Source organism: Echiichthys vipera (assembly GCF_963691815.1).
Source record: "Echiichthys vipera genome assembly, chromosome: 8".
Lineage (NCBI taxonomy): Eukaryota > Metazoa > Chordata > Actinopteri > Perciformes > Trachinidae > Echiichthys > Echiichthys vipera.
In genome coordinates this window covers 14,037,789-14,065,233 of record NC_139833.1, presented here as the reverse complement: position 1 = coordinate 14,065,233, position 27,445 = coordinate 14,037,789, and the positions used below count along the sequence as shown (strand labels likewise).

Here is a 27,445-nt window from a genome sequence, read left to right as displayed (position 1 = left end):
TTTGTGATAATTAATGAATCCTTAGCGTTTAGTGTTACCGTACCACTCTGCCCTCAAAGTAATACGCCATAAAACCAAAAGTCTGTTGCACCTCTAGGAAACTGCTTCATAAACAGTGAACAAAGACAAAACTGATCGATACCTTTACACCGACATGAGGCTCTTATCACATTTATAATATTTAATATTGTGACCCTGTCCAAGAGCATTAATTTCAGATACTATTAGGTTCGTATTTACAATTGTGAATTCGTAGACTGTGACATTAAAGACTGGACGATGGAAAACGGGAGAAAATTTATTTTGTTTTATGTAAACAAACTCCAAATTTCATTCAATACAAATATGTGGTACTTAAAATTAAAATTAGCATGAGAATTATAGTATTATATTGCTTACAACTTCTCTTTCTGGCAATCATGAATGCACTACTGTCAGTAGTTAATATTTGTGTATGCCGGGTACAGAATCCATGTGTTCAGTCAGTCGATGGCTGCGCTACAGAGAAAACTCAAGTCCAACAGGTAAACTGTCCACACTGAACGATGAAGAGAGTATTTTGGATCGTTTGGTCAAAGCCAGACTTTGTGCTGTTAAGTGCTCCACCCAGAATCTCAATCCTGGAATGGTTTGACATACTGAATTTGTATTCAAAAATTCAAGAGGTATTTTTCTGTGCTTCTAGCCTCAATTTGTAACTTTGTGCAGTAGTGAGGTTTTGCATGTTGGGAGTCCTTTCAACCGTACCATGAAGTACATCTGCGTGCATTGTAGACTGGAGGAAATGCCCTGAAATGCAGAGAATGTTTTGTTTCCTTCCATTCACTCTGGTGTGGAAAATCCTCCCCCTTCTAACCTCCACAATATGTCATTTAACTCCGAAGGTCCTTGCACCCCTCATTGTCTATAGTGTATACCATTCTGCCTTTTGGCTTTAGTCCCAGTCTACAAAGAAGCTAGACCTCTCCTTCCCTCCTTTTTTTTCCTTAACAGTGCTATGTTTTCCCACCCTCACTCTGTCCCCCTGAAGTGCTGTTTTAACAGGAGCTGGTTTGGAGGTTGCTCTCAGTGAGGATGGAGGTGATGGTTGAGGGATCGTACAGGCTGTCATCGTCATCTGAACTGAGGGTGGATGAATCCAAAGCCGGGCGCATCGCCTGTGTTTTTCTCCTGTGACACATAATCATCGTTTATATTTTTAATGTAATCATTAACTGTTTAAACACTTGATTTTCAATTGTTAGTGGGACCAGTTGATCACACAACTCCCTCTGCTGGCAATACACAGGATGAACATGCAATACTTTGTTTCTAGTGGGAGCGTGTCTGGAATGTAATTTCCCCTGTGGTACATGATTAATGTGGCTTTTTAGTTTAATGAAATACCTTTTCACGTGTGGGTGATTGCTGATTTGTTTAACACACATCACATTGTGACATACTGCACCTCAGGGAGGCTGTGTGGATGTCTACCAGGTGTTTGTAATTGTGTGTAACAGGCAGTAATAAGGTAATTACGTCATTTACACGCAGTTTTATTCATTCTGTGACATGAGAAGGAGATGGTGTCTCTATCTCTCTCACTCTTACTCACTAACACACTGCTGTGATAATCTGGCGGACCGGAAGTGTCTCGCATAAGCGCACAGTGATTAACAAACTGGATAAGAGACACATTTGGATACAAGGAAATGCTTACTTGAGCTCAGTTTCCAGTGCTGTTACTCTGACTTGCAAAGCCTCTTTGAGCTCAATCTGTTCTTCCATGTCTCTCTGGGCCTTTCTTCTCAGTCCATCTATCCTTTCCAGCTCAGTCTCTCCTTCGTCCACCTGCCTCTTAAGAGCTTTCACTCTCAGAGCGAGCTGCAACACAAGATAAGGTTAAAGTATTATTTTACTGTGTATGCTTTTGGAATTGATGTGTCCTCATGTCTCAAGAGTAAGTTCAAATATTGACATACAACAGGAGGTGAATGGGCTTACCTGGTCTTTCTGTTCAGTGTGTGTTTGTTTCTCCTCATCCAGCGTCATGTTGAGATCCTTTAGTTTCCTCTCCAGACGTCGTTGAGACGCTATTACAGAGTTCTTCTCCCTTAAGCATAATACAAGAGAAAAACAGAGCATAAAACATAGAAGCCTGCTAATGTGTAATACTCTCCCTGTCTCAGCTACAGAAAAATACCCTGAAGACATTTGCCACCTCATTGCTCCCATGAAGATGCTCTCTAGACAGGTGTAAAGTCTTGTCTTACTGTGTTTGTGTGTGTGTGTGTGTGTGTGTGTGTGTGTGTGTGTGTGTGTGTGTGTGTGTGTGTGTGTGTGTGTGTGATCATGGCCAAATGTCGTCCTGGACACACCTACTAAAGTAGGAACTAACACAGAAGAGGTTCTGAGTACTTTGCCACGTGTTTGTATGTCTGGACAGATTTTCTCACTGCCATAGTGTCACAACGATGCAAAATACAGTCACGAAATGTAACAGGTGTGCAGTTGAGATCAAAATGAAGGCCAAGTTTGAAAATGGGTGTGATCTGAGCAAGAACAAGTAGAGATGGGATCATTGCCCCACCACTCTACGCCCATGGCATTGCGGCTGTTATGATCCCATCGCAAGATGGCCTCTAGTTGATTTATATTTTGTATTAACAATGTGAACCTGCAAAGTAACTAATGTTGTCTAGTAAAAAGTAAAATATTTTAGTGCAGTAGAAGTAGCACACAAGTATTTCAAAATTGTCCTTAAGCACAGTACTTGAGTATATAATATAAACAGTATAGTACTAGTATATAAAATATACTTAGTTGCAGTCCTTAGTTACATGTAGAAAACCTAAACTGCTATCACTACCAAAGTATAATTCGCAGCCAATGACAAACAGCATCCATCCACCAACTTTCTTGGGAATCCACTTAAAAACTTGAGAATTTTGTTGTCAAACAAACAAGGGTGAAAAAAACGTGATCCAGAATTAAGATTGACGAGACAGAAGCCTGTTTTCTATCTGTTGCACTGTACCTTTCCTCACTCCGTAGGCGTTCATCCAGCTCTTGGATCTTGTTCTCCAGTTGGGAAACTCCTGCTGAGGAGCGAGATTGGCCCTCCATGTCGGCCACACGACTCCTTAGCTCCTTCAGCTGCAGGGACAGACAGGGAAAAACAGCAGGTCAACAATACCCAAAATATACTTGGGTGGGGGATAGACTTCGGTTACTGATGATCACAGACGTCAGCAGACACAGATGTTGTGTATGTGTTATACATACATGTCTCTCCATGGCATTCTTGTCCAGCTCCAGATCCTGTTTGGAGGATCTCTCCTGCATGAGGTCAGAGCGGAGTTGATCGATCTGGTCTCTGCTCCTCGACACTCGGTCTGTCAGCATCTCCACGGAGCTTTTCTCCTCCTCCAGCTCCAACTCCATACGCTTCAGCTTGTCCTGACAGAGACACGTTGAGATCAACTTATTAGATGCTCAGAAAGGAGAAGGTGTGTGTGGTAGTAGCCCCAGTGAGAGATTTGGACAGTAAGTATATATAATAACGTGTGTGTGCATTTAACAAGTCTACAGGCTAATCTATTAACCATATTTGTTTGATTTAAAAATTAAAGTAAGGAATGTGCAGAATGTTACACTGACATTAGAGCAGAACTGTTACCTAAACAAAGTCCTGTAGTCATGGTTTATTGTCCTAAACCAGACGAGCAGATATCTTACCTCCAGGATGCGAACCTCCCGGGTTTTCTCATTCTGGCCGCTTTTACTGGCCTCCATCTCTCCCTCAAGGTGGCGCAGTCTGTTGGTTAGAAGCTCCTTATCAAGCTGGTGGTTGTCCCTCTCCTCATATACAAGCAGAAGCTCCTTCTTCTGTCTTGACATCTATTTAGATTTATAATAATATTAGAAACAGTGATGCCAGACTGAATTTCTATCTCGAAATGAATGTGCAGTTTTGCATGTTTGTATCACACAGACACATGAATACAATAAGCCAAGCATGCGCCATGAATATTGTGTGCCAAAACTACTGAAAACATTCAGACCATACATCCATAATAAAAACAACAACCAGGCCAAGGAAGCTAGCGAGCATGTACACACAACACTTACCTCTTCCTCCAGTCTCCTTAGATTTATATGACTTCTTTCCAGTTCACTCTGAGCATCATTTCCGTGACGTTGTGCCTCCTGCATTTCCTTGCGTGCCCTCTCCCTCTGCTCCTCCAGCTGAACCCTGAGAGTCTGCACCTCCTCTTTTGAGGACACCGTCAGAGATTCATTCTGACAGAGCAGGGTTAAAAAAAAAGGGGGATGAATCCTCTAATGAGAAGTTGGATGCTTGGTGCTGCAGAAGCTTTTGTTTGTTTGATCTCTCATTCTTACCTCTTTGTTGAGCTTCTCCAGAGCTCTTTCCTGCTGTCGTTTGGTCTCTTCCAGGCGGTTGAGGGTCTGTTTGAGTGCCTCCTTGTCTTTCTCTGTCTCCTCCACACGCAGGATAAGTTCACGGTGCTCCTGGCTCAGTCTGGAAGCTTTTCTCTTGGTCTCATCTAGCTCAGATCTCAACGTTCTCACCTCAGTGTGGAGGGTGATCTCGGCCTCTGAGTTCTCTGTGGCGTTGGTCTGCAACTGAGCCTGAGGAAACCACAAATGATTCCCAGTTACGCTTTCAGGGTAATAGTCTACTGGTCTTTGCAACACTGTGATGTGTGAGAGGCAGGTCCTACCTCCAACCGTGAGAGTTTCTCTTTGAGACGTGTGCTGGCCTCCTCCTGCTCTTGCTGGGCATCTTCGAGCGATTTAACGTCCATCTGAGCTCTATTGAGACGTGTTTTACTGGCCTTCACTTCCTCCTCGGCTAATGAGAGTTTCTCTTTGAGCTGGCCAGCTTCACCACGTGTCTCATCGAGCTTCTGCTCCAGCTCTGAGATGATGGCTGGGTCTGGGAGCTATAGGACAGAAGATATTGACAGAAGATTACAGATGAGAATTTCTAACCAGCTAGACATTTAAATGCAAATCTTATCATCCTCAAAATTTACACATACATATCACCACACTTTGTTTTGCTAGCCAGGTAATTAGTTTGATTTATACTGTTATAACCACATTTACTATTAACTAACCCGTTTGTTTTTCTCCTGTGCCTTGGCAATATCCTCTTTGGCTCTCTGCAACTGCTCCTTTAGTCTGTCAATTTCATACTTGAGTTCTGCCTCTTGGGCCTGGTGAGATTTTTTTATGGCGATGACCTCCATGACCTTCCTGTCGAAGGCTGTCCTCTGCTTCTCCACCTCAGACTTGGCCTTCTGTAGATCAGCATTATACTGCTGGAGTTCCTGAACAGAAACATGGAAAATTTGATGGTTAAATTACTTCATTTTTGTAGAACAGATCAGGGTCAGATTGCATGTGGGGCTTAGTTTATGTTCACCTGGTTGAGAGTCTGTGTGAGGCTAGGGTCGGGTATCTGTTGCTTCATGGTGCTCACTTTCTCCTGAAGTTCCTTTAGTTCCTCCTCAAACTCCTCTTTTTCCAGACGGGCTTGGAGGAGTCTGAACACATTTACATGATGCAGATTATTGTTATAAATTGTACCATATAGGGTATTGTAAGATCTGCTTGATTATGTGATCCTCTGCAGTTGGATTGTATAGGTGAATCATGATGCTTCATGTGGGCTTAATTCACTTTAATGTACTCAACAAGCAAATATGATATTAGTTAATCTTCAAACAACGGAAAATAAATCAGCATGCCCTGTCACCACATAACAATCAGACATATTCACAGAAAGCAAGTCTAGAATCTGTTTTTTCCTAAACACAGAAATGTAAGATCATCCACACCACCAGTATAGTTTCTGCTCATGTTCAACTGTATGGACACAATGAAGATGTAAACAGCTAAATAAAATAAAGTAAAAATAAATAAATAAAAATATCCAGATTGGGACTGGTGTCCTGCACCATTTCCTGTTCACAGCACTTAATATGGTCCATATTCCCATTTGTACCCATGATACTTGACGGCTCATGGTACACATTTAAACTTGGATAATGTCACAGTCATAAATTAGGGCTGTAAGTGTGGATGGCCTTGCAACTACAGTCAGACAGTCGTTAGCACAGCTAGCCACATCTACAGAACTGCACGGCTAAACACAAATGCTGTTCAATTAGTGACTCTCACGGTGTTTCAGGGCTGCTGGGTGGTTCTCTGACAGAGTGGGGGGAGAAACATTGAAAGGTAGAATGAAAGAGAAGAGATGGACACACATTAGTAGTGAAGCAGGTGCAGAGAAACCATGAAAAGACAGTGACAAAATCCACGTCCAAGTAAGCATCGGAAAGCCCAAATCCAGGTAGGTAACGGTGAATACACTCTATGAATACAATGATGTATTATAAAAGACTCACTCTTGTTTGGTTGTTCGAAGTTCATCTCTGGTGGCGTGAAACTGCTCCATCCAGTGGCAGCTCTCATCTCTACAGTCTTCCAACTGCTGCTGTAGGGAGCGAACCGACGCATTCACACGCACCCGCTCTGACTCGATCCCTGCGTGGGACTAAAATAAGAGACAGAAGAATTGAGGGCATGTTTGTTTATATCCCTACCCTTTCACAGACATACAGTATGTAGATGGATACGTTTAAAATGCTTTTTCTTGCTGCTAGATAGTGCACCTGGGCTGAGCGTGCCCAATGCACCTGTGCATGCAGCTTCTCCTGTGTAGACACTCCTGAGTTCTTGTCCTGAGGCTTTCATCAGAAATGTAGTCTCATGAGATCACTCTTTATTTGTCTATGTACAAAATAAGTTACTGTAAAGTGGAAGCTGTAGAAATAACTGAGTGGCCTTAAAAATGAATTAAAGCAACAAAATAAGGATGGCTGTAGGGCTCTTGTAAATGATTCTCATGAGAAAATCTCCTGAAAGCCAAAATTAAAAAAAAAAAAAAATACTGTCACAAAACAAACATGAAGGAGTGTTTTTTTGATGGAATCTGTTGTTGAGGGACTGGTTTGCCCATTTTGTCTCCAACTTTAATACATTTCCATGTCAAATGAAAGCTGGTGGTGCTTGTGTACACACCTGAGACACCTGCTCCATGCTGCTGCGGAGCTTCTCCATGTCAGTGCTGTACTGCTCTCGTAGCACCTCGATCTCTTTGTCATGTGTAGCCACCTCTTCCTTCAGAGCTCCTTTGAGAGCAGTTAGCTCCCTCTCTCTCTGCCTCAGCATCTCCTCCAGCTTCTGTTTCAGCTGGCACAAATCCATCAGCTGTGCCTGACAAGACTTCAGGTCCTGCAGAGTCAGAAACAGTGAATATACAATATTAACTTGTTACTCTTTTGATCTCTTAGCCTCCAATTTGTATAGTATTGCTTCTGATCTGGAATTAAAGTTAATCTAGCTTTTAACTGCAAAAACTTTCTCAACTTAACCTGTAAATATGATGCCACATGATAAAAATGTAGTTCGGATTTCAGTCTCAGCTTATTTTTTATAAATTCAATAGTGGGGCAAGATGGTTTCTCCCTATGCATCTATGTGGTTGTTTTTTTGCGAGTGTGTCACTGTGATACCGTTTTGTTGACGTTCTCTCTTCTCAGTTCATCCTGAAGCTCAGCCAGCTGGTCCTCCATTTCTCTGACTCGTGCCTCTGCGTTCTCCCTGTCCATACGCAGCTGAGTCAGCCTGCAAGGAAAAGAGGACATACACACTACATAATGAGTCTTTTAATTCAGATGAGTATGGCATACTTCTTTGTGCTTGAAAACAAAGTGGGCTTGTCATGCATCCTTCTCACTCCTGAACACAAAGACTCACAGACAGTGGTACCATGCCCCTTGTGTGTAGTATGTGTGTGTGTGTGTGTGTGAATGCTGTTGTGTCCTCACTCCGATTGTGTTTCATTTAATTCTTTCTTCTTCCGGTCCAGCATCTCCCGGAGCTGCAGATTTTCGTCCAGACAGGACTCCAGCTCAGCTTTCAGAGCGGGATCAGAATTGCTAACAGAGTCCTACACACAGGCAGACATGATGAATAAATGAAAGAAGTGCAACATAAGACATCAGGTAGCTCTGGTGGCATTAACGGTTTGCTTTTAGGAAATGCTAAAGTGAGCTTGCATTTGCCCACCGATCAATATGCATAAGGGATTAAGTTCTTAGGAGCTATTAGAGATTAAGACCTACCTACCTTCCTTAAGCCAACATATAATTAGTCATTATTGAAGTTAGATTATTGTGTGAGTGCACCTTTGACCAGGCCAGAGGGCTTTAAGGATTAATGTGAGGATTAATCTGAAGCACACTCCAAGGAACCCCCAGCCCTCCTGGTAAGATTAGTCAAAGACATAAAAACTCTGAGGACAGTTTCCTACACTCAACCGACCAACAGCTATCACTTGATAGTTGCTGGTGCTCTCATTTTCGAGGAGACTTGGATGAGTGTTTATGTGTGGCTTTGGATGTGCACTGTGTAATCAGAGCTGATTTAAAGTGGCAGGTTTACTCTCTGAATGTTAACATCCTCTGGTGGCAGCCAGTTTCAATCAGCCAAGTGAATTTAGGGAGGCTTGGCGGGTCATCCAAGTTACTGAAAGTACAGTAACAACCCAAAACTCTTACACACATTCTCTTCATGTCTTTAGTGTTATCTTATCCACTAGAGGAAAGTATAAAGATACATTTCAGCACTGCAAACAATGAAGTATCAATATAAAAAAATCTCTATATGCTCTCGCATCTTTACTTCCTCTTTGCTTACCCTTCTTTCCCTCTGCAGGGCAGTTTGCAGTTCAGCCATCTTTCTTTCAAACTCCCTCTTTTCTCTCATCCAATCTTCCTGAGGTCTTTCTTTTGGCTGAAAAAAAGATAAATGGGAATATACATGCAATTATGAACACACTATCTTTACCTGATATGAACCAGTTTAGGAACATCCCCTCACCTAATCACATATTCTCAAAAAAAGGACCAACCTTTAGATTCTGAATCTTCTGAAAGATGACCTTGACTTTGTGGTTGATGACAACATCGCTCTCGTTGGTCCTGTGTGAAGATTTATTTGAATGTAATAATTTATTGCCATGGCAACTTAAACATCTATGTGCCTCCCAAGGATAACAGATAGGTCCATACCCTTGTCTCAGGATGTTGTGTATAGTCTGCATGACCTGCTCCTCCTCGCTGGTCCTCTCTGCACTCTGACCCTGGTCCAGCAAAAGGTCAGGAGTCACCTTGAGACATAGATCAGAAAACTACTCTTGCAATGTGCATGCTATGTGTTTGGAGCTTACTAAAAATCAGCTGTGATGCCCAGCCATAACATAGTTTTTTCTTACTTGTGCCTCTGTCAGACTGGGCTGCGGGGTCTCTGCAGTGGCATATCTTCCTGGTGAAGTCCACTGATTAGCAGAGTGTCCTTGAAATTTGGTGACAGTGGCCTGGCTGCGTCCCAGGCTGCTGTGAGTTGAGGACGGAGGTGAGGTGTAGGGGTTGGGGGTGAGGAGAGGAGATGTAGCTCTTGGATCTTGTTGCTCAGCAGGGAGTCTTCTCTGTTGGACTCCAGTGTTACCAGCATCAAAAGTGTTTATTAGTCTGTTGACAGGAGTCTGTCTCTGATTTGTTTGTTTAGGAGGGTCAGAGTAGGACTGACTGTTTCTGACTGACCCCACTGACCCGTTTAGCCCTGCTTTATACGAACCATCCCACATATTCCTTTCCACGTCCTCCTCTCTACCACTGAAACGCCGAACCTGCTCTCTTTCCCCTTTTACTCCAATTCCTCCATCCAGATTCCCATAACTACCAGACTTCCCATCCCCTGGTGGCCTAGAGAGTTGGAAATCCTCATTGCCTGCCCCTTCCTCTCCACCCCTGTCCAGCAGCGACCCATGGGACTGAGCTCGGCGTAGCGCCCCGCCCTGTCCTCCTCCTACATCAGCTCGCTGTGTTTCTGGCTCTGCCTTTTCTCGCCTCCGGGGAAGGCTATTGCAACCAGAGGGGTACTGAGTCCTGAGCTGGACCCCATAAGAATCTCCTTTCTCTCCGTCCTTCAGGACCACATATGGCTGGCCAGCAATACCCTGCACCCTGACCGCCACACCGTACTTGGAGGTGGTCTGGGTCTTGGGCTTGGGCTTGGGCTTGGGCTGGGGCCCTGGCTGACCCCCGCCAGTGTCATAGATATCATTGATGAAGCGGATCTGGACACCGTAGTCCACTGGGGTCTTCCGACCTGAAGATGGTGCACTCATGCTGGTAACACAGCAGAAAGCAGGATAAGGAGAAGAAGGAAGCAAGTATGCGGTTAGATCACACATGAGATATTGTTTTTAACTTTGGTCTAGTCATTTTATACCCAAACATAGGTTTTTAATTATGTATTGTATATCACACTGCAGTACTTTCGTTTGGCTAATGGTTTTGTCTGCAGCAACTTACCTTTTTTCCTATACATACACACAGTTTGAGGTTAAGTGTTTTTCAGGAGAACATTTTATCATAAAAGAAATTAATTGGTATGATGATGAAAGCCATATCTGCCTGATTTATCTTTAATCCAAGACAACAAAAAGAGATTTTGTTTGAGCATACAGGATTTGGCTGAGGTTTGTGTGTACTGCAGGTGCTCTGAAAATAGACTGAGACTGAAAAGCTCACAATTCAAGTTAAACCAATAAATCAACCTCCTCAGGCAGCGTGACAGACAGGGACGAAAGCCTCGACAGCTGCGTTACCATCAAACTGCACTCATGCAGATTCTGCGACATATGACAGCAACAGCTTATAAAATAGCAATACGGGCACTTCATTTGATGCATTTACTGTTTTTCAGACCACAAAAGACAAAAGAATTAGTTAACTAGAGTATCCCGTGTGCCTCTGCTATGTAGACCTACTGCAGTGTGTGCAGTAGGTCAACGAGGCATTGAGTAGGGGAGACCAAGTACGGTTGTACATTTTTTTTGTCTCAGCACCACCTGTATAACTCCCTGAATTTTTGTGTTAAAGATATGCAATTTTGACACAAAGTAGCCAATCCTTTTGTATCTACTACAAATAGCAATGCTTCCAACTTTACCAAGTATGTCACATACTTAATGATTCATTAATTAGCGCAGCGATCTCTCTATATTCTGCATCGGCAAATCGGCTTGTCGCTACCTCACTGAGAGGAACACAGAGTCACTCAACTAAGTTACGACTGTTTGTCGTCCTGGCTCCCAAATGGTTGAACAAGCTCCCCATCGACATTCGGAAGGCAGAAATCTACACAACTTCTGCGGCAGGCTAAAAACGCATCTCCTTTGACTGCACCATGGCTAAGAAGAGGATTAAAGGAAGAAGGAAAAAAAAGCACTTATATGTAGCACTCTAAAGATTTACTTATTTGAATCTACTGCCCTTAGTTAATAACTTGCTCTTCCGGTTTTTTGACCTTAATTGTTGAACTCACTTATTGGAAGTCACTTTGGACAAAAGCGTCAGCTAAATGAAATCAAATGTACTGTAATAATGTAATGTTATATATTTGTCTGTATGTATATCTATGTGTGTGTCATTAGGAGTTAATTGTAACACTTTGTCACAACCATCCTCACTTCAGTCAGCCACTGTTGTAGCAGTCATAGATACCTTATTTATCTCATATTTACAGTATATGTGAGATAAATACCTCACATTGTCTCAGAGACTTGCCTCTAATCTAATACAGGTTACATAATGCTAAATTCAACAGTATCAGTACTCAAAATATAAACTTGGTCCAAATTAATATTTTTATTTCCTATTTTTTTTATTTTCGCTTTGACTGCAGGTGGATGACGCACACAACCCAGGTATAACAAAAATAATTCCCACCTCCTGAAAAAACCTAGAGGAAATACTGATTACTATTGGCTGAAATATCGTTGTCAGATTTATTCAAACTCAAATATTGGTATCAGTATCGGCCTATTAATCTAGTATCCGCCAGGCTATACTCACAATAGCAGGTTCAGGGACGCAGAGAAAAAAAAAACAGACTGCTACAATGCAATCAAAAGCCAAGTTAACTTAAAACAGCTCTTCCCTCAAATTAGAAAATCAAACAAAGAATATCTAGACGCTCATTAACAGGCAACCCTGAAAAAAATCTTTGAACAAACACACACACAGGGACACAGATTTATAGGCAGTAACACTTAGTTTCTGGATCTCGACTGGTTGTGTGGACTTTGTCCTCAGCGCACTCCATTAGTCATTAACCTGAAAGCACACACCCACATATCACTTTCCCTGTGTAAGGACCCACAAAGCTTTTCCCAACTATTGGAAGTTTCCCAGCCAGATACTAAAACTATGTCCCTCTTCAAAATGTTGACAGCTTGAATAGAGACAGGTACCATAGCATCTAGAAGGACCTTTTCATTCTTATTTCATTGTAATTTTTCCCCTTTTGGGTTTTTCTTCACTCTCTAATCATCCCTTTTTCTGTACTCTTGATAGCTCTAGATGAATCATTCTGAAACTACTTCTGTTTCACTGATCACACCTATGTCAAAATTGAATTATAACTCACCGTCAGCCTGATTTGTCACTGGCAATAATAAAAGTACTGAACATTCCTGATATTACATGGACTGATTATGCCTTGCGTTAGGTCACATTGTGAGAGCCCATCCCTATGTCTGTTACACTGGTATGGCTCATTAAACTCACATCAAACCTGTTACAACACTCCCTCCCTGACCTCTGTACCTTTTATTTCTTCTCCACAGCTTTCCAAGGTGAGAGACAGAAAGTGGACTGGGAGAGTGAAATGAGAGAGAAACTCTTATCAGTGCCTCAATGTGTGATAAAATCCAGTCAAGCTGTTTCCAGCACAACCCTCCCCCATACACACAAAAGGACTGCCTACATAAGTAACCATCAAATAGACAACTCCAACACATGCACCCATACATTATTGAATGCCTGCAGACACATTTTCATCTTTCCATACAGATTTTGGAGCCTTCATGAGCCCACACCACGCCAAGAATAAGATACAGTCGACAAAGTGGGCCAAGACGGATAATCTTATATGTCCCGGCTGTGAAAGCGAAAATTAAACAACTTTGGAGCAAGAATATATGATGGACTGGGCTAGCGGTCACCTTTTGAGGATATCTGTGTGCTTGTGGTGCATAAGCATCGTCCGCAAACAGGCCTGCTCATCAGACATTCGCAGTTAGTCGATTTTTGTTCCCACCCTTTGGGAACCACAGAGGAAGCACCATGTCACAACGCATTTGTGCATTCAAGCATGAATTCTGCAGCCCACTGTCTTCCCAGCAAGGTCAAACATGTCGTGCGCAGACGAATGTGCCATATGAGGATAACGTGCATTTAATTCATGTGAATCTGAACAGGGTCTGAAAGGTCTCACTGTGTCAAACTGACTTACAGACTTTTCTCTCTTGCGATCTGTTGATCCGCATCTAGTCATCAGTTTAATTTGTGTATGTCAGTGAGGAAGAACGTAGTCCCAGCTCCAATGGGGACAGGGGTGAGGGGGAACCCATCCTATTGTCCAGTTGATGTGGGGCAGAAAATTAGGGCAGCAATTCTGAGAATGCTAAAATGATCCCTGTGCTCTTTCATTCGCTCCCTTACACTTTTTATATGATTTAAACAAATGATTTTATACACTGAGATGTTTGTGCCCAGTCTCCCTTCTAGGTTTCTCCCCAAAGCTAACTTCTTTCCACACCTGTCTAAAATAAACATTCTTTCAATATTGAGAGTAGGATATCAAACAAGTTCTTCTGTAATTAGTTTGGGTATACAGTCAAGTACAGTACATGTGCTATGAAATCAGCATGCCAGGCACATCTAACATAATGTTAGTGCATTCTTTATTTGAAATTGAATTCACTGTGTGTATCCTTGAGGGCTGAAACGATAGTTGATTTAAATCAACAAGCCATTAAGTGGTAATTATTCTCTAGTTCCAGCTTCTCAATTGTGAAGATTTGTTGTTTTTTTGTATCATGTGATTGTAAACAGATTATTTGGGTTTTCAACTGTTGGTAAAACAAAACAGGTGATGTGAAGATGTCAGCTTGGGCTTCAGGTAACAGAGATTTTTCGTTTTGTTTGGACATTTTACAAATCAAACAAATAGAGTAAATCGAGTAAATATAGGGAAGATGAATTGATTATGTAAAAAAAACGTTAGTTGCAGCACTAGTACTCTTGTAGTAAGCTATGGGTCTTTAAGCACAGGTCTCTAACCCACACTTGTTGTTAAAGTCACATTCTATTTATGATACAAGCTTTTTCAGTCTTGCTTGCCTAGCTAAGAGTGTATCTGGTGCTCTCGGACTCCGTTGCCAGTCGTGTTACCCTGCAGTTATGCTGACGCGGTCGCTGCCTCTGGCCTCAAATTGAATTCCCACACAATAAATTGAATTGGAGCTGCTTCCCTGTGAAGATCCGAGATGGAATGGAAAATATAATTAGGAGATTAGAGCAGGTGGGGAGAGAAATGAGACAACAGCACTTTGTGGAGTCATGAAAGTGCCTCTGCTGACTCACAGTCAGCATGGTTCATGTGATCATTTCATCTCTGGCCTGGCCCAAAAGCTATAGAGAGCCGCAAAGGCTCAAGGTTAGGCTGTTTGTGTCTAAACTTGTGTATGTGCTGTGTTTCATATATTATAAAAATTGTAGGGTGGTCCTGTGAGTTTCCCCACAAATAATCCTGCAAAAGCACCACTTTAAATCTTGTGTTTAACATGGGCTCATAAGGCTCTTGGAGAAAAGAGAGCATGAAATAAGAGAGCATTAAAAATACATAAAAAAATGAATATTGTTTAAGCAAATTTTAGTTGACCAGGACCAAAACAACAGATAAGTTGAAGGGGCAGCCCTAAAAAATTCCTACACCCTACATACTAAATTTGAAAATAAGTGATCCGTTGATTATTGTTTCAAATAACTGATTAATAGTTTAGTCAATAAAATGACAGAAAATAGGAAAAATGTATTTAATTCATTAAAATTGCTGGTAAAAGTTAGTAAGCGTTAAGGTTTTTATGTCAAGCAACTGTTTTCCAGGTCAATAATTAACTTACATGTTCAATAATATAATACAAAAAAGCCCCAACAGCAAACACTTAAGAGCAATACATGTTTTGCGACATAAATTACTTTAAAAAGTCAATCAACCACCAACATTGTTGTCAATTAATTTTAGCTGATTGACAAATCAATTAACAACTGTTTAGGTGCTAGCCGCCTGTACAGCACACATTAAGCCAACACGGACAAGCTGTAAAGCAGTAGTTTGAAACCTTTTCTTACAGGCGAATCATAAAGTTTTACAGGCATAACCTAGAAAACTAAATGGCTTAAGTAACATCGATGGACAAAACAGGAGCTAACGCCTTCTGTGTCTAAAGGACAGGCAGCCACTCTCTCAGTCCTCAGGGTATTCTCCCTCTCCATTACATTCTTGACATGAAACCAGGCCCTCTTCCTCTATGAAGCGGTCAATCTCTTTCCAAACTTACCCCTGCTCGCCTTTCACACTCAAACAAACAAAGGGATACTTCAGTGTTTCCAAACAGTACACAAATGACACCATATTAGGAGCACATAAATACGCCCCTCCCTTACCCCACATTCCAGACACTTGTTTCTTTCAGTCCTTTGCCCTTGCACCAGCCGAGCGCGTCCATGTATGTGAGAGAGAATGACTGATTTATGTGATTTTATCTGCACACTACAGTATTTGTACATGTAACATTAGACTAACCTTTATAACTCTGTCCAGATTTAAAAAATGCAATCAGGTTAAACTTTTCCATGTTCACTACCGGCCGTGACAGCGACGCTGGTATTGTTTTCATTTTGAGAGTCTGTGTGTGTGTTATCGTAGCAAAATGTGGTCCTGAAGACCCCTTCTCTAGGGAGAACAAAAACAGAGGAGGTTTTGAGTATTTTGCCAGGTGTTCATGCGTCTTTCCGCCTGTAGACAGATTTTGTCACAGGCGTCTGGACAAAACAAGATACAGCCATGAAACTTTACTGTACAGGTGTGTAGTTGAGATCAAAATGAAGGCCGAGTTTGAAAATAAGGGAGGTAGGCAATGGGCCAACTTTATGCCCCTGGCCCCATTTGGCTGGTGTGACCCCCAATCACATGATGGCATCTAGTTCTGTTTTAAAATGAAACTGTGTCAGCAGCATTTGCAGTGGCAAGCAGGTTAAATGCTATAATTATTCAAATCCATGACACAATCCATGAGCCTTTCCCCACACTTCAAAACTATAATCTGACCTTGGTTTTTGCACGCTTCATCAGTTTCACTTGACTCAAACTAAATGCTGAAGAGCATCTCTGCTCTTCAAAATGTCCTGTCAGGCTGATTTTATTGTTATGCACAGATTGTGGGCCTAAAGGGAGTCAAAATGTGTTTTCGTGTACCCTCCTGTGTCCTAAACACTATCTCGGAGGTCTTAAAGTTGTTTGTTTCACGGTGCACAATTTTTCCACGACTCCCCCTGGTATCAAGATAAACCTGTTCTGGAGCTAAACTGCTTTTACTTATGAACTCCTCTGACATTAAACTATCTGTATGAGTCTTGCATTTCCACCTGCATACACGTAGTCAGTCTGTGAGTAGCCTACTTCTATTTAACAGAAAAGTTTGCAGCATCTCTCGCATGTATTTTTGCATCTCATTAACAGGCAAGTTATCCTGCAGTAACGTTAGCTAGGAGCACCCATCAAACTAACAGTTAGCACCCAAGCTAACTGGCTAACAGAAAAGCCCCAGTGTGATACGGTAAGAAATATAGCAGAACTAACTTAAACGAAGGAATAAGCGTCACATACCAATGAAAATCATCCCACACAGAGCATAACTGTCTGACAGGTCGAGTGTGTCTGGTTTGGCTCTGACAAGTCTAACAACAGGCGTAAAGTTACCTCTTTTTCTCTGAAGTTGTTCCTCTGGCTCCTTTTTGACACTTTGCTCCACTGTTGTCGGTGATAATTCAAATGTTTTCCGTCAAAGTCCAAGAAGAAAAGTGTGTGGGAAAGCAACTCCCACGCAATTTAACACAGCGACAACAAGTTCATTATGCAGCAACCTGTTACCTTTGTCGGGGATGTAACCGTCCCGCCCAGCCTCTCCAGAGGGAGCGCTGTGATTGGATCAGCGAGCTGATGTGGGCGGGACTCTTGGATATCGGCTGCGTTTGCTATTGGTCCAATCTTTACGTCAGTTATTTATTGTGCTGGACCACTTTATGACCTGTTTTACTCCAAAAAAGGAAGCCCGTTTTATTACTTTAGATGTTATGTTGTTTTTTTTTAGTATAGGCTATACTTCATTTATTATTGTGTATATATTGTTTAACTATATTTTTGATGTGTATTATTTGCACACTGGTCTTATTCGTATGCGTATCTATGTCTGCTGCTTGTCTGCTTGTTCTTAATCTGAAACTAATATTGCTAAATTGAAAAAAATATATATGTATTACTTCAGATGAAATAAACAAATGACACAGATAAACACATATTTTCCAGGACTCGTGATAGACGATTTGTGATTACATTGGTTCATTCATGCGTTTGTTTTTTCTTCAATTTACCAGTAGATGGCGCAACTACATACCAGCTGATGGTTCAGCAGCACCATGCAAGGCCCTTAACCAACAGCTCTAACCCTAGTTGCAAGTGCATGTTACTTACAGGTATTTCATTCAGGTTTTGGGTTGTTTAGAGATGCCTTCGAGCTTCTATATTATTCGTCTTAGAAATTGAATTCATGGTTTATGATTGATTTTACAATTTAATTTAGTTTTATTCTAATTTGTTAGTATATTTAGTGTTGTTTGTACTCTATTGTTGGCCAGGACTTTTAAAAAGGAGATTTTTAAAGTGACGACTGGCTATGTGATATTAGTAGAGAAGGTCCAGTTCACAAATCTACCAAATCTCATTGGAGATTATCGCATTACAAATCATATAATTAAGTGCATATTACTTCAGTGATCGTTCACTGCAAATGCATCCACATTGCAGAGCTGACCACAAATGCGATTTAAGCAGTGCACGAGGGACAACAAGGAATTTTTCTTTTCTTTTTCTTTTTTTTTCAAATATTGTAATAAATGCTACATTTCACATGTTTTACATTTGTTTTTTTCCGCAGGTGTCTATTGGCATTGGGCCAACTACTGATACAGTTTAGAAATTTGAGTCGTGCATCCATAGAAATGATCACAGTAAAACTCCCGCCCCGCACACACAGCCCCTCCCCAAAGTCCAGTGACATCTCACAGTCTACGCACACAACTTTCCTCTCCATCTCTTCACCTCAACAGACTGGACGCATCATCTCACGCTCCGGGAATGGGATCTTTACTGGGTTCAAAGAAAAACTTCGAGTTCTTTCGAATTTACGCTTTGCAGAGGCTACTTTTCAAACTGCAGGGATAGTTGTTACTGCAGGTGCAGGGTTACAGCATCGAAAAACCACCGGCCAATGACTTCCAAGACGCACGAGAAGTTGTCAGGGAGTTTCAGACGCTAGAAATCAGTTTGACACCAAGAAGTGAGCGCTGTCAGGGTTTGACACAAGGAGATTCTAGTCATTTCAGGCCATAATTACTTCAACCGCGGCGTGCGTAAAATATTCGTGCCTAATTTGGATCTGTTGCGCAACGTTCAACGTTAATTGCAGTGGAGAAGCTCATGCAACAACGTACAATAGACAGGTTTGTTAACTTTTAAACTTGTGAGAAGTGTTGATACCTTGACAGCCATGGCAAAATGGTTCAGAGATTTCCCCATCAACCTGAAGAATGGAAATGAAAGGGTTCGCTCGGCCTCTGAATCTGGTCCACAAACTCGTTCCAAACCCTCGTTTTGTCGTGACAGTCTGAAAGGAAATCAGCGCAAAGACGGAGGAGTGGGGGGTTTATTGGCAAGGAGAAATAGGAAAAATTCGGCTACAGAATTAGGTCGTAACAACGCTGGCTCCGGTGGGACAATGTGGGACAGTCTCACATCTGGAAAAGGTCGCAAGAACTCCAAGGTCGAGACTGGGACGTCGGATGAAATCCGCCAGGTCAGGACCTCTAGTTTGGCGCAAGCGTACATCAGCCGGATGATCAAAGTGGACAAACAAGACAAGACCCCAAAACTCAACGGGCTAAGTAAACAGAAGGAGCCCGAAAACGAAAAGTTAAGGTCTGACATTAAAACAACGGTGAGTAACAAATGCAAACCCGAATGTGCCACATTGTGATGCTGATCTTTCATCTGCTAATTATTTACAATCAAACAAAACCAGGCAGAAGCCGTTTTAACTGCATGCAGATTAAAATGTCAATATATCGTGCAAAACATTATGGGCTCGAGGTCGGTGCTGCTTTCCTTTGGGTTCTCCCTCCCCACCTCAGTTCATAACCCTGTATTCAGTTTCCATCGCTCTCAAAAGAATACAATACAGATTCACTACTGTGTCAGATCAAACAGGCAAACACAATGCGCTGACCTCTTTGCACTCTTTCTGCTGATCCCTCCATTACTTGTCAGTTATTGACACCACACACACACACACACACATACACACACACACACACACACACACACAGATCCCTCTCTTCCTGCCTGATCTGTTGTCTCCAGGTAAATGTGACATCTGAATACTTAAAGCAGCCTTGTTTTTGTCTTCTCATACATCTTTTCCTTCACACAGCTGATAATCCTCGAGGACTACGCAGATCCTTTTGATGCAGAGAAAACCAAGGAGCAGAGGGAGGCTGAGCGAGCAGGAATGAATGATGGATATATGGAGCCCTATGATGCCCAGGTCATCATCACAGGTGAGTTTGGACTCGTCATTTATCTCAGCAATTACAATAATAAAAGGGACAAAAGTGGCATCATCTGGACTGCAGTTTGTCTGCTGAAAACATAACTACATTCATTCCCCTCTTAATGTAACACACTTTGATCTTGGATAAGATATGTAAATTACATGCACGTCAATGAATACTTAGGCACATTTTTCTGCACTCACACTATGTCACATTCTTGCTAAAGGGCCATTTTTAATTGACTTAAAGCAAAACTAGATCCTCAGTCCCTCCGCTGACTTCCCTCCCCACTGGCGGTTGCCGTAGGAACAGTGTTGTGCAGGGACAATGGGTGCAGCTTCCTCTTCCAGCTTCCTGTCTCCTGCCTCTGTTTCCTTTGCCCCATTCTCTTTATAGGAAGTTGGCCCCAGTGCCCCCCCCCCCCCCCCCCCCCTCCTACACACACACACATAGATACACACATACACATGATACTTTATGGTCCCTTACGTGTGAAAAGAATCGCAAGATCGCCCCGCTACCCTGCCCCCCCACCTTGGTCTCGCCCAATCACTTCCCAGCAGCCAGGAAGTGGCCTGGCCAGCCAGCCAATCAGCAGCTGTGTTGACCTTTTCTTCCTGTAGCTCCATTGTTTGGTCACACAATAGTGCAGACACACAGGCTACCTGTCAGACAGTCAAGAAACACAACAAGTGAAATTCCCCTGAAATGTAACGACGTGTCGTAGCAAACTTAATTTAGAGAGGAAATCACATTCAACATGTCGGGGTTAATCCAGCTGGCCCAATGAAGTGTTACAAACTTTGTTTAAAACTAGTGAGGATACCATGCATTATTACTGTATTACTGAAACCTAAAACAGTCAAACAACTCTCCAATAAGCATATACTACTTTAAGAAAGTGTATTTTAATCTTACTTATTTTTTGCACAAGTATCAGTTTTGACAATGTTCTTTTTCTGGTGTAAAGTTTCCTACCTGATATATGCATGAATGTACATCAAATATCACTCATCTGCAAATATGGGACAGAAATGTTCAATAATACTGGGAAGTTAAAGGTTGAAAATGTAGAAAGAGCAGAACACCGCCATCTAGTGTCTCAAGTTCGTAGTCGCAACAACAAAAATAATTAAAAGCACTCGGGTTTGCAAGGTTGGTCAGACCCGGCCCAGTAGCCTACAGGAGTCTGTTTGAGCCTGTTTGAACCCATCCCCTTCAGCAAATCGCACCATGAAAGCAAGTATTGCAGAGAAGTTTGACTGAAACCGTTACAGCTAAGTAAACATGAAAGTTAGCTTACGGATCAAGGAGAAACGTAGCCATTTCGGCAAGCGTTTTAAGTCAGTTAAACTCCTTTATCTCAGTCCATTGAGTGAATGCTTGGCCTATATTAACTCTAGTTTTTGCCCGTCTCCGGTCACTCACCTGCTGGGACAAATAAGCAGCTGCAGGATTGACAATCTCCATTTCTTCCACTGCCAGCCGACAGTAACGTTAGCTGCGGCAGACAACAGAAAACCCTTGCAACAATGCCAGCCGCTGTTGGATGGTATATTAAAATAAATGTGACAGAAAGTCATTGTCAAACCCGTAAAAAAAAAACAATTAATTAATTCAGACTTCTTCTTTTTGGAAAAGGAATACTTTCATTCGTACCTCTCAAAACGCGCTGTGGGTGTTTTTAAAAAAAACAAAAAATATATAGCTTGTAATGAAGATTTTACATATTCAACCTTTAATCTATTTTGTTCATTGTAAAATACACTCCAGTTTATTAGGTACACCCACCCAAAGCTAATCTAGCCCTGAATCGTTGTGCTATATTGAGAGGTGTCCTCTGTCTTTTCCCCATCCCAATTATATGAACCTCCATAAAGGCAGATTTTATGTCAGGACTACTGCATTGCAGAGAAATGCATAATTTCAAGGCAAACATGTGTTAAGTTACACTAAATGGGAGTGCTCACTATTACATTGTTGATCCAATTTGCTCAATGCATAATTATATTATAAAATTAGTATATGTTATTATGGATGCAGCTGAATATTAGAACAGATCAAGCCTTTCATTTGGTATATTATGTATTTGAATTGGATTAAGGTTGGTTGATGTGTGGTAACGCAAACATAAGGGGAGACTCAAAAACTGTGTGCAGAAAGCAGCTCCCAAACACACACACACACACACACACACACTCACACACACGCACACACACACACACACACACACACACACACACACACACACACACACACACACACACACACACACACACACACACACACACACAATCTTGTCCAAGTCAAGTCTAAAAAAAACAGTGAATTCTACCTCCCCCAAGGACTCTCAACACTGTCACCTGCTTCATTTAAAATGTCTTCTTTATGATGTTTTAAGGCCAAATCAGCTCTTTGTCAGATACATAATTATTTAAATAAATAAAAATCAATCACAGAGGAGCCATTTTGGGCTCAAATCATGACATTTTAACAATGAGCAAATGACAGTTATGTCCCTTAGAAGATACAATGTTTTGATTATGACATAAGTATCCATCATCTGGTACTATCGACTAACCACATGACCGTTGTGCTGCAGAGGTTCGTAGACGGGGCTCCAAAGACCTCCTGAAAGTGTGTGTTCTGCTGGACAGAGGCAAGAGAGAGGGGAAGGAAGAAGAGGGAAAACCCACGCCCCCAAACATCTATGACACGCCGTACGAGGGCGGGCTCGAAAGCGACAGTGGGGGGGTGTGGATCCCTGTCACACGGCCAGAGTCTGATGTCCGTCCCGCTGGAGAGTACGAACTGCCCTGGGAGTGGAGAAAGGAGGACATTGTTAGAGCGCTGTCAGGTAGAGAAAGGGAGAGGGATGATGGGAAGGGTGGGGGTTCGGGCGTGGAGGAAGGATGTCATGAGTTTTATTTGTACAGTAATGCCACAACAATTTAGTGTTTGCTTTAGAGAGGAAACAAAACAATCACGCTGAGTCAATTTCCGGAGATCTGTGTTTACTTTGCACTGGCGTGCTTTAATAGAACTTTATTATTATAGGTTGATACTGTCTCTCCTGCTTCCTTCAGCTCAGTTCGAGGCAGTGGATTGTTCTCCCACTAAAGAGAACGGTTCAGCCTCCGCACGCCAGCAGCAGCAGCAGCAGCAGCAACCACAACAACAACACACCCTGAGGCAGAAGAACTGGAATCATAAAATACTTGTACCATCTTCCCCTTCCTCCTCCTCTTCTCCCTCCTTTCCCTCCTCTCCTATTCTCAAGCTCTCCCCTCTCACGCCCCCGTCTCCCTCTTTCCCCACCCTCAAACTCTCACCCCTCTCCCCTTCTTCTAGTCTTAACAAACTTTCCCCTCCATCTCCTACCTCCCCAAATGCCCCACTGGATGGGGATGCAGCCAAAGTGGATCCAATCCTGCCCCTGGAGAAGCAGAGGTAAGGAGGGAGAAGACATAATGTTGCATATATGGCATAAACATTTTCATAAGGGAACATAAGAAAGCATTGGCAGACTTGATGAAATGAGATGAGGGTTGAGACATTTGATCGATATTATGTCATGTTTGCATTCGTTATTATCAAAACTAACAATATGAAAACTAAAGGTTAGGCATTTTTTACTTTGTAAATTTCTTTACTTTCTTTACTTTGGCCTTAACCTTACCATCTGTTTCTGGAAAAATAGCGCCCTCCTCAGTTTTGGCTGAAAATCAATTTCCCTTCAGTAAAACTTGGTAAAACAATCAAGCAGATTTCCTTCAACATCCGCCAAATGTCAAATACAGCAGAGGTTGCCACTCCTCTTAGCCAAAATCTCCATATAATTTACACTTGGCCAATTAGACAATTTAAAGTGAAATTTGGTATTTATCACATAGGGCATAAGCCAGCAGCCATTGAGCACATCCTTAAAATTAGAGGCTGAACATAAATAATGGAGGGAGGTGAAACTACTCTTTTTAATCCTCACCTCAGGAAGTGTGGCTTTTCTTTTCAGATGGAACTTGTCAGGAACATGCTCAGAGCATGTTAGCATTTGCTCCTCACATGTTGTGTGGTTGAATGTCAGTGTGTTTTGCCTCCGAGCATCATGGCCAAATACAGTCTGTTTTTATATGGCGCTGCCTGTAGCCACTGTCAGCATCACCTTGCATCCTAATAGGCCTCCCCGGACACTACGCACAGCCACATACACTTTGTCTCTCTGTTTTATTCATCTCCTTGCCCTCTCAAGTTCACCTTTGACACTGTAAACTCATTCAGTCCACCATATATGTCAGTCTGATTTATGGAGACTGTAAATCTCTGTTGGTGTCTGTGGGTTTTGTTCCTGCAGTCAGACTCTTTCTCTTTTTTTTCTCTCCCTCACCATCATCACCTATCATTATCTTGACATCTGACTTATCTCCATATGTCGCTACACTATATGTCACTGATCTGCTGTCTCTCGCTCTCTCTCTCTCTCTCTCTCTCTCTCTCTCTCGCTCTCTCTCTCTCTCTCTCTCTCTCTCTCTCGCTCTCTGTGCATCTCTCCCTCCCCCTCCTTCCCTCGCCCCTCCAAGCTGGTACCATGGCAGTGTGAGTCGGCAACAGGCTGAGGCTCAGCTGCAGCGCTGCAGGGAAGCCAGCTTCCTGGTGAGGGACAGCGAATCAGGAACCAGCAAGTACTCCATCGCTCTGAAGTGAGTTCCCCGATGTTTGTATGCCATTTGAGTGTGTTTATTGAACATGGTACAGGCACGCTGATCAGAAAGGTAAGTGTACTGATTAGTTTTAAATGTCTGTGAGGTTGTGAGTTGATAAATACCAAAATAAATAAATTCATTCATTCATTCATACTTTAATGTTCAAAAAACACATTATTTTTCTCATATGTTTGTCTGAATGAACCTGTATTTACCTTTTGTCTGGAATGCTCCGTTTTAGCGCCTGGGTCTTTAAGACCCCCTTTATGAAAAAACCCAGTCTGCTCTGATTGGTCAGTGTTCCCAGGTCTTCCACAACTGCACCCTATGTGTCGCTGTATCTAAAACGCAGCCGCAGGAATGACTGTAACGGCACTTTCTACCTATATATAATGTAGTTCATAGCTCATGAAAAAGACTTGTTTAAAGACACAGTTTCTCAATATGGGTTGTGTGCATATCCCTGTGGACTGAGCAATTTGAAATACAAGGAAATCTCACTTTTTTTACAATATGAGACTAAGGTGTTACACTATCATGGTGGTGGCAACCTCTAAGGCGTTAATGCAGGATAATTTGTGTCATTTGTAGCGTTGGCACTACCGATAAGCGTGCCAGGAACAGGTTCTCTTGGATAAAGACTGAAATCCTGTGGTGCAATTGTGTGTGTGTGTGTGTGTGTGTGTGTGTATGCGCCTGAGTGCACATTTGTTGTACACTGCTCATTCATTTGAGAGTCCACATCATTAACCCCATTTACACATCCGCTGAACTCGGAATATGCACAGCCTCATTTGAGGAGAGACAGATTGGAGAGCCAAATTTTTTTAGTTACAACATTGTTCAGCATCTGCTAACTCTAAATTGTAACGGTTGCTGTGTTTCTTTTATATACAAACTTTTCTGACAGTAGATCTTAATTTTTTGTGTCTTGTTCCATTAGGACCAGTCAGAGTTGCGTGCACATCATTGTGGCCCAGACGAAGAGCGTTAAGGGTCTGGGCTTCACGCTGGACCAGATTAGCTGCGTATTCTCCAGCATCCCTGAGCTGGTCCAACACTACTGCACACACAGATTGCCTTTCACTGGAGCAGAGCACATGACCCTGCAGCATCCTGTGCCCAGGCCACACTGAACATGCGCAAAGGATGAACAAACACACTGGGACATGAATACACATGCGCAGACACAAGCAGAGACATGCAAACAAACACACATGTTAAGTAATGCAAGTGTACACACAAATACTCAAAGGTATGCTGCTTTGTACTAGCCTAATAACTTTATATGTTTGTATCTCATCTATGCACTACCTAGTGGTCAAAGTCACACATTACCACAACCATTGATCACATATTGGTAATTGTTTCCAATCTAAAATCTAAATACATTTATAGTTACAGTAAAAGCAGCCCTTCTTGCACAGCCTTGTCCATTGGCCCTACCGTCATGTAAACCAAATTGATTTCTTTAATACCTAAACAATGCACATGAAGCCCTGCACTTACAGTAAGCACTCTGATATTTGAAGTAAGTGGAGAGGTTTGTGAAATCCCTTTGCACAGAGGCACTGACTTCATCAATTAGGGCCATGCCACCCAGTTAGGCTTGGTCTGTGAGGTCAATACACCTGATTGGAGTATATTCATTCATCCATCTAACATGTCACTCAGCCTATTGATCTATCCTGAAAATCAGGCTCATTTGACAGCCACTCTGTCTGTCAAGAGAAAGCGCTTTATTGATTATAAAATTATGACTAGTGTAGTGGGAGGGGTCTTGTAACATTAAAGTACTCAGCCAGCAAAATTGTTTGAGTGTGTGTAAGTGTGCAAAATGAATATGTGAATATCATGTCCATGCTCATGCATTCACTGTAATCTAAATACGATGGTGTTATGATTAAAAAGCTATCTTACCTTATTGTGAATGAGCTGTATCCTAAAATGTACTTATGCATAAATGTTGTGTGTGTCGGATATTGTCTCATCTTTTACATCAACCGCACAGTGGTGTGAGCTGTATATTATTGTTGTAAGACTTTTATTCAGTAAAGAAAATAAAATTAATATCAAACTGTAGACAACCAGTGTTATTAATAGACATGCCGCCAGCAAAAGCCAAAGCAGGGTTCAAGGGGGGGGAAGCACTGAAACAGAGATGAGAAGCTAACCAGAGTGAATATGTGTGCTTTTCTCTCGTAGCTGTAAAACCATTGACCTGAGTGTGAAATCAATTACAGTTACACACACGCAACCTCACGAATGCACTCACCTATTTGCGGCCAACAAACACAGACGGACATGCACACAGACACACACACACACACACACACACAAAATGCATACATAAATAGTGTACACACAAAAAGCGTTTACTCACACCACCCGAAAGGTGGTGTATTTAAATCCTCGCCAACACACACATGAAGCTTCCCATAAAACACAGACAAGCTTTATCTTAACAATGAAGCATGGAAGCGTGTGTTTGGGGTGAGATATGTAACCAGTAAACACCAGTGTATTGGTTTGCATGAGTATCTCTTAAAGAGTGTGCGTGTGTGTGTGTGTGTGTGTGTGTGCTTTATGTGGGTTCGCGTGCAAGCGTAAATGTGTCCACATGTGCACCCATGTGTGCGTTTATGTCTGTGTGTGTGCAGTGCCAGTGTGTGTGCGCGCGTGTGTGTGTGTGTGTGTGGGTGTGTGTGTGTGTGTGTGCGCGCGTGTGTGTGTGTGTGTGTGTGAGAGAGATAGAGAGAGGGAGTCAGAATTTTTCTGTTCAGGGATTACCAGGTTGCCATGGTGATTAGTTAGAGTGAGGTAGGGCCATCTCTGCGGGGAACGAGGAGAGGGAGGAGAGAGGGAGAGAAA

At 42.2% G+C, this 27,445-nt stretch overlaps 2 protein-coding genes across 2 annotated transcripts; one reads left to right on the top strand and one right to left on the bottom strand.

Moving 5' to 3' along the window:
* Window positions 1-593: 593 nt before the first annotated feature.
* On the bottom strand, window positions 594-17,096 carry cgna (cingulin a). Its single transcript, XM_083917673.1, has 21 exons — window positions 16,969-17,096; window positions 9,350-10,265; window positions 9,147-9,244; window positions 8,987-9,056; window positions 8,773-8,868; window positions 7,902-8,023; window positions 7,587-7,698; window positions 7,093-7,305; window positions 6,417-6,565; window positions 6,190-6,216; window positions 5,432-5,552; window positions 5,124-5,336; window positions 4,725-4,946; window positions 4,384-4,632; window positions 4,111-4,281; window positions 3,718-3,879; window positions 3,265-3,438; window positions 3,017-3,135; window positions 1,984-2,092; window positions 1,700-1,863; window positions 594-1,170 (listed from the first exon to the last, which is right to left on the bottom strand). Exons 2-21 carry the CDS (start codon window positions 10,262-10,264, stop codon window positions 1,038-1,040), a joined length of 3,639 nt encoding a protein of 1,212 aa, XP_083773799.1. The 5' UTR covers window position 10,265; window positions 16,969-17,096; the 3' UTR covers window positions 594-1,037.
* Window positions 17,097-18,373: 1,277 nt separating this feature from the next.
* On the top strand, window positions 18,374-26,633 carry she (Src homology 2 domain containing E). Its single transcript, XM_083918075.1, has 6 exons — window positions 18,374-19,261; window positions 19,754-19,880; window positions 22,477-22,731; window positions 22,961-23,324; window positions 24,452-24,571; window positions 25,518-26,633. Exons 1-6 carry the CDS (start codon window positions 18,815-18,817, stop codon window positions 25,708-25,710), a joined length of 1,506 nt encoding a protein of 501 aa, XP_083774201.1. The 5' UTR covers window positions 18,374-18,814; the 3' UTR covers window positions 25,711-26,633.
* Window positions 26,634-27,445: the final 812 nt, after the last annotated feature.